This window comes from Podarcis pityusensis, assembly GCF_964106645.2.
Source record: "Podarcis pityusensis genome assembly, chromosome: 3".
Classification (NCBI taxonomy): Eukaryota; Metazoa; Chordata; class Lepidosauria; order Squamata; family Lacertidae; genus Podarcis; species Podarcis pityusensis.
Genome location: NC_138026.1, coordinates 95,227,254 through 95,234,725, shown reverse-complemented (window position 1 = coordinate 95,234,725; position 7,472 = coordinate 95,227,254). Strand labels below are relative to the sequence as shown.

Below are 7,472 nucleotides of genomic sequence, written 5' to 3'. Positions count from 1 at the left end.
CCCACACCTGCTTTCAAGGGGTGTTGGGCAAAGGTGGGCAACCAGATGTTGGAGTAGAATGACCACCATCCTTGACCAATGACCATGTTAGCTTGAGGCTTGTGGGTGTTGCAGTCCGACAGCAACTGGAGGGCACCACATTGGCCACTCCTGGTGTAAGGGGCTGGAGCATATGGCTCCACAGACTACTACCAAGCAACTCATGGTTAACCATGGCAATCCATAGTAAAGCAATCAGCCTTTGGCACCAGCCCAGCTCTTGTCAAACTTATAAAGAACTGAAGGCTATTCTTGTAAGCTACCCTGTGTACTATTGCAGCACTGCCTATCTGTCGAGTCAGAGCTCAGCTTGGGTAGTCACATGATTAATAACAGAAAGTTAACCAAGATGGGAATGATAGAGAAATATCCCCTCGTACAGGCATCCCCAACCTTCGGCTCTCCAGATGTTTTGGACTACAATTCCCATCATCCCTGACCACTGGTCCTTTTAGCTAGGGATCATGGGAGTTGTAGACCAAAACATCTGGAGAGCCGCAGGTTGGGGGTGCCTGCCTTAGTAGTTAACAACCAGAATGAAATAGGGGAAATCAGTGCTTTTTTCTTAAAAAAATGTTTAGGGGTACTCTCATTTTCCTACTCATATTGAAATACTGCCCCTCAATGAGGCCAAACTTAGATTCACAAAATGTTTAGGGGTATGTGTACTCCTGCGTCCCCCCCCCCCCAGAAAAAAAGCACTGGGGAGAATGTTGGTGTATTGGTTCTGTGTTACCTTTGCCCTATAAGCCAACTGTAGCACTCGTTAAGAATTACTCAGAATTACTCATTAAGAATTACTTATGCTTTCAGCGATCCTGCCAGTTTTCATTTACTATGTATTAATGTGGCTCATGATTAGCCTCTTGGTGAGTTGCTGCTCTTACGACATAGCCTAAGATGAGAAACAGGAAAACAGTTTAGAAATAGCTCACCTGTTGATTTAGGCAAGGGTTGAATGTAGGAGGGAAGAGATCAGTGTGATTCCTTCTTATATCCACAGCTAGTTTTCTAACCAGAATGCACAGGCAAAAATGCACCTACGTTTGTTCCAACTACAACGAAACACAAACATTTCCCTGAAAAAGTTGACAAGGAATCGAGTCTCATTGTTCCGCTGCAAATGCAGCGATGTCTGAATCAGGGGGATGATTTATGCTGTCTGACAATTCAAAGACAGGAGACAACTCTAATGTACAGATAAAACCAAAAGTGGCAATAGTAGATCATCACACTGACAGTTAATGGGACTGACTCGCTGGAGAGAAATCTGGATCTACTTAAAATGTCAGGTGTGTAAAGTAATGAGTCTGTGCTTAGTAGGAGACCTCCAGAAGGAGCCTTCATGGTCCACTCGTCAGTTGAATATATATTACAGCAAACCTGTTAAATCAATGAGTATTTAATACCTAATGACTTGGGGTTTTTTTCTTTGAAAAAGACCCATTCTTACCCCTAAGGCAACTTGTGTGATTCTAACAGATCAAAAATTTCTGAGAATGCAATCAATGTTATTGGAAGGATTAATATAACAACAAAAACTATAGTCAGATTTCATCTATTTGAAATAAGTCAGTGGATAAAGAAATGAATGACCAATTGCCAAATGCTGCAACCTTTTTCAAATTGTAGGAACTCTGCATGGGAGTATTTTTAAATGACAGGAACTCTAGGTGAGAAAACTAGTGAGATTCTTGGGACTAGTCAATGCATTATTATTATCATGCGGATGCACTTGAATCAGTCATCGAAGGGTGCCTAACCACCACCAGAAATAGGTCATATTGCTGGCATGATACCTTCCCCTTCCACACGGAAGAAGCATGTGGTACTGAACATGATGGTGACACAGAGGATGCTTGAAGCATTCTCTCATGGGATAAAAATAATGTACAGCCAAGGTTTTAGTTGCACACCCCAGTCTTCACCACAATTCTCAGAGGAATAACATAAATCAGGGGTTTTCAAACTGGTGGCCTGTGGCATGTCTGTGAAGAACATTTATAATTCTAATTCTATGGAATTTGAATTGCAATGCAGTAAATACGTACAATAGAAGTAAAAGAAGCTATAAAAATGCAATTAAAATGATGCAGCAACTAGCATAACACATTAGAATTGCTATGACAGGCATGAGCCTCAGCACTTTTCAAGTGATTCATGAAAAAACAAGTTTGGGAAGTGCTGGCATAAACTAAAACATTGGCTACTGATGGCTATAACCCTAAAATGTAATAGTGTGGATTTTAACTTTTTCTAAGCCACCTGGAGACCCACTTCTGATTCAGCTACATTAGTCAAAAAATAGCATTTTAAATGTGTTATAAACATGCAGCACCAGATGGTGCTATAGAGCACAAAACCTTTCTATGCGATTTCCCCCTTTTGTTATAACGATTTAATTTGTGACTTATAGCATTCCCCCCCCTTTTGTGTAGATCCACCCCTATATGTTTACTATACCTCTTTAATCCACCCCTATATGTTTACTATACCTCTTTACTCTTTAACATTTAAGGCATTTTGTTTTGTGGGGACCCCCCTCCCAGTAGAATTTATAATGTTCTGTTCTGGCTGGTCACAGTTTTGAAACTTTAATTTCAGTGTAGATGTCGAGTCACTTTCTGCTAATTCAACTTCTGGTTTTTTAAAATAAAAAACACATACTGAATTTTAAAAGGCAAAATGGAAGGGCAAATGGTAGGAAACAAGCTTATTACACAATTATCCCTCTACAGCAGAACATATTTGTATGCCTATCGTTTTTCATTTTAATCACAAAGTGGAGATACAGTGCTACATGCACCCAAAAAAAGTCAGTTTGATTATATATTAAATGCACATACAGTACTTTCATTAAAGCTGCATGTATGTACGGTAGTCTAGTATTACTTGGATAACAAATTAATCAAGTCTACTATATGCCTAAATTATTACCCATCAGCCACCAAGGCTCCAGAGGGTGTCAATTTATTACTCTACCAAAGAGAAAACGCCTGCTTAACTCTTCCACGTGGAAGCATCAAAAATACCTATGCTAGCATTTTAACACTGAGTATTGCAGCTTTGAATCAAAGGTAGGTATTGCCTTGCAATAAATTATTCTAAAATCTAAATTACAACCCAGCTCATAATTCTTGAAGTTTTATGACTAAATCTCTAAACCACCCTCCTTTCCTCAGATCTGCAATGGTTGATACCTAGATCTACTTACCTAAAATCACATTGCAAAAGGAAGCACAATTTGTTTGGGAGGGAAGCTGCAAATTGTAGCACACACTGGGGACATTTTTATAGCAGGATCACCATGTTACAGAATTCACTTTATGAATTACTGTGGCAAAGGCCATATTCCGGTAGCAGGCAGAGCCAGACACCCATCCAGAGCGATTTATTTCTTAATAATTGTACTCATATTTACCTTCCATTTTATTCACATAACTTTTTAAAATAAATATACATATTTATAAAAAGAAGCTCTCCAACTCCCTTTCTTTATTTTGCAAAGGCAAAACTCAGTAATACCAGAAGAATGCAAACAAAGTTCAATAAATAGCTGAACAGTAATTCCTTCTTTTAAGCTATTGGAAGTCTCAAGCTTCAAAATGTATTTGCACCCTCAAAATCATATGCATTTTTGCATACTTTTTGCATATTTGCAAGGAACAGAAAAGGGGAAGGACCTGAACATCAAAGCCTTCCTCACCTCACTGAACAGCTGATAGTCGGAAGGGGACCAGGGGAGCTGGATGAAATCCGGTTCATGCCCGGGGGTTCCCAACCTGAATTCGATCAGAGAGCAGTTGATGACAAAAGCCTTTGCCTGAGACACTGAGCAGTCAGAGTAGATAATTCCGACCTTAGCAAACAAATACTGTCACCTGAATCCTATATATTCTCCCTTGACTCCTGCTTCTTCCTTTTAGTTTCTTGGGACCTTTGTCTTTGGCCACTGCCTCATCGTAACCCTTCCCATAGCTGCTTCCTTCCTTTCCTTCCTTTCTATTGAAAACCAGTTACCGTATTTTTCGCACCATAGGACGCAGTTTTTCCGTCTTAAAAACTAAGGGGAAAAGTCTGTGCGTCCTATGGAGCGAATGCAGGGGGGGAGGCAGGCAGGAAAAGCCCCCAAGAGCCACACACAAGCTTCGTGCGGTTCTTGTGGGCTTTTCCCCAGGAGGGAGAAGGGACTGACGCGGTCAGTCAGTCCCTTCTCCCTCCTCTAGAAAAGCCTTGTGCAATCTCTCCAGCCGCAGGGAGGCTGCGCAAGGCTAAAGAGGAAGCCCGGGCAGTGAGTGCGATCCATCCCGCTCGCTGCCCGGGCTTCCTCTTTAGCTTTGCGCGCCTCTCCAGCCGTGGGAGGCTGAGCAAGGCTAAAGAAGCCAACTTTTAAAAAATCTCTCTATCTCTACCTCTTTTTCTTTTTTCGTCCTTTCTCCACCCCCTTCTTTTCCTCTGGATCAGTGTTTTTATCTAGATTAACGTTTTAGTTTGGGGGGGGGGATATTATAAAAAAGGAAACTTTGCAGCTTTTATTTTAGTATACAATAAAAACAGATTAAACAAAACACAAAAGAAGGAAATAGCACAGAAGAAGAAGAGAAAAGGGAAAGCCATTTACCAGAGGTAGATCTTAACCCTTGCCTCACCTGGGAGCTTCTCTGGGCAGGAATTCCCTCGACTTAAGTGGGGTGGGGGGAGAGTGGCAGGTAGGGGGGTATCTACCTAGACACTGAAGCCACATGTCTCTCCAATGAAAATTGGGAGTGGACATTGTGTGAAGTGGCTGTGGATCTCCTGCCGCAGACGTGTAGGACTGTATAGAGTTGGGAGGGCCACCCGAGGGTCATCTAGCCCAGCCCCCTCACAATGTAGGAATTACAGCTAAAGAACGCCAGGCAGATGGTCCCCCAACTGCTGCTTAAAAGCCTCTTGTGGTGGAGACCCCCAACACCTTCCAAGGTCATAGAATTGCAGGTTTGGAAGGGAACCCCAGGAGTCATCTAGTCCAGCCCCGGTGGACAGCGGGCACGATCCATCCCGTTGCGCAAGGCTAAAGATGCTGCTTAAGGCTAAAGAGGAAGCCAAGGCAGTGAGCGGGATGGATCGCGCTCGCTGCCTTGTCTTCTTCTTTAGCTGCGCTGGAGAGGTTTAGCTCCTGGCTGGAGAGGTTGAGCGGCTATGGATCCCGCTCGCTGTCTTGGCTTCTTTGCTCTTTGGGGCTGGGGGGGGGGGAACCCAGGCTTCCCCCGCAGCCCCGAGAAGCTCTGGGAGAAGCGGACAGGCTGCACGCAGCCTGTCCCTTGCTCTTTGGGGCTGGGGGGGAATAATATTTTTCCCCTTGATTTCCCCCTCTAAAAACTAGGTGCGTCCTGTGGTCCGGTGCGTCCAATAGAGCGAAAAATACGGTAATTGCCCATTCATATGACAACCAGGTGCAATGCAGTAGCAACTAATATATTACTGATACCACAGTGCCCAGGCAATGGCAGGTTCCCGGTTACAGTTTGTTACTTACTTAAAGCCATTGAGAATTGAGTCTTCCCCTATTCCTTATGTTTTGAGCATGGCAAAAAAGAAAAAAAGAAAAAGGCAGAATTCAGAAACTGGATTTTATTATTTAAGAGTACCTATTTTTTTCAGTCACAAAAGCTGGTGTTATCTCTGCTGATTTTCTCCTCCGCCCCCTACCCCACCCCGGCACATCCCATTCTGGAAGATCCTTTGAGACTCAAGAGTGGCTCTTTGAGGGCAAAGTGGGTGGCAATGGGAATGGAGGAGCAGGAAAACCCAATGGTTTAAGTGGAACTCTGCTTGCAGTTCTCTGGATCTCACTCATTGTGTTTGGTAGGGAATGTTATTATGCCAATGATAGCAGGTGGTGGGAAGTGTGACATCTGAATCCAGCCTTATGCTGGCAGCAGTATATGAATTCTGAAGTGATTACTTTAGGGTACAGGTATGATTAAGCCAAGCTAACACAGTCATTGAAATAAACCTCCAGTCCAGTGATAGAAGGACTCTTTAATGAGATTGGTGTCAGCACAAAAGCAAGCCAAAATATTAAGTGTGAAATTATGGCTGTTGATAAAATTAAAGCACTTCCTGTTAGACAGTTTCAAATCCTTTCACCTTCTCTCAAGAATATGTGCCTGAGAAGCCTCCACCCTGGGCCACCTTTGTCACCACCGTGTTTTGTTTTTTTCAATTAAGAAATATCTCCCAAATTATAACTATAATTCAGAGACTCTAATGTTCCATTTTAAATCCACTTAGCTAACAACGGGTCGGGATACACATTCACAGTGATTGGATAAATGACAGCAGTACAATTGGTTTAAAAACTTTGCTTTTAAAATGATACCACCTAAGATGCAACAACCAATTAAAATTGTACTCAAAAGGTGTGTGTATTAGGGTGAGAGAGAGGAGGGTGGAGTTACATGCGGCAACTCCTGGAATAATAAAGCTTGCCGTTTGTCATGCGTTTGTCATGCAAAATTGCATGCTGGGAAGCAAGATGTGCTTTATGTTGGCTCATCTGCAAATATGGTATATCAAATTAAATATAAAATTAAACTGGCCTGAAATGAGGCAGAGTCATGAGCAGCCTTGCCCATGAAGGCTGTATCTGGCTGCCACTGAGGCAGAGATGCAATCTTTTAGAAAGGTGAACTCTGTCACTCCTTCTTTCCTCACTAGAGTGCTGTTGAACCAGCTCTGCATCTATGCTGCCTTGATGAACAATCTACCAAGACCTTTTTGGAATGGAAGGGAGATGTGCAGCAATGTCTAATGCTATACTGTATCTGCACCATCTTATTAAGTACCACAGCAGCTTTCCATTATAATTGAAACGAGCAAAAGTGGCCTGTTCTATGAAAGGGTTGAGAAAGAAAAACTCAGGTGCACCTGTGCAGTTGGCAAGTCTTTAAAGGGATGGGGGGAACGAATCCAATCAGTTCTTGGGAATTTTGACAATATAAATGGTCAAGACCACAGAAAATAAAAAAGTACAATTAAAAAGATTAGCACCATTACAGAGTTAGGGTTCAAACATCAGGACTGCCCTAATGGCTGGTCCCTTGCAGCTTTTAATAGAAAACATTGAGGCTTCTGTATTCAAAAGTGACGGTAAGAATCACTGGATGTTTCTGAGAACAGCTGAACGTTTTTAGTTATTTCAAAGTTGAAAGGTTCGTCGTCGTCTTGTCTGAACAGCAGCTGGAGTGCCTTTCGGTTAGCTGAATCCAAGTCCAAGTCCTTTTGGCCTCTGGACTGCTCGGATTGGTTCGGCTATACCTTTGCCTTCTGGTCCAAGGCCTGTGCCAGGTGTCCAGCCCATACTTTGGAGCATCCTATTGCCAATGTTGCTATCTGAGATCGGTTGAGCATTTTCACCTACAAACCCTGAGATTAAAAGAAATACACAG

At 42.7% G+C, this 7,472-nt stretch overlaps 1 protein-coding gene and 1 long non-coding RNA gene across 12 annotated transcripts in view; one reads left to right on the top strand and one right to left on the bottom strand.

The window, feature by feature from the left end:
- Positions 1-7,472, top strand: part of LOC308474390 — a 104,257-nt gene that overhangs the window by 49,244 nt on the left and 47,541 nt on the right. The window lies entirely within an intron of this gene.
- The window catches only part of GPATCH2 (G-patch domain containing 2), a 101,772-nt gene continuing 100,343 nt past the window's right edge, over positions 6,044-7,472 (bottom strand). For all 7 annotated transcript variants that reach the window (XM_081000549.1, XM_081000551.1, XM_081000553.1 and 4 more), the window contains one exon: positions 6,044-7,449. In XM_081000549.1, the coding sequence (XP_080856675.1) occupies positions 7,280-7,449 (170 nt within the window). In that variant the 3' untranslated portion in view covers positions 6,044-7,279. The remainder of the gene's footprint in view (positions 7,450-7,472) is intronic.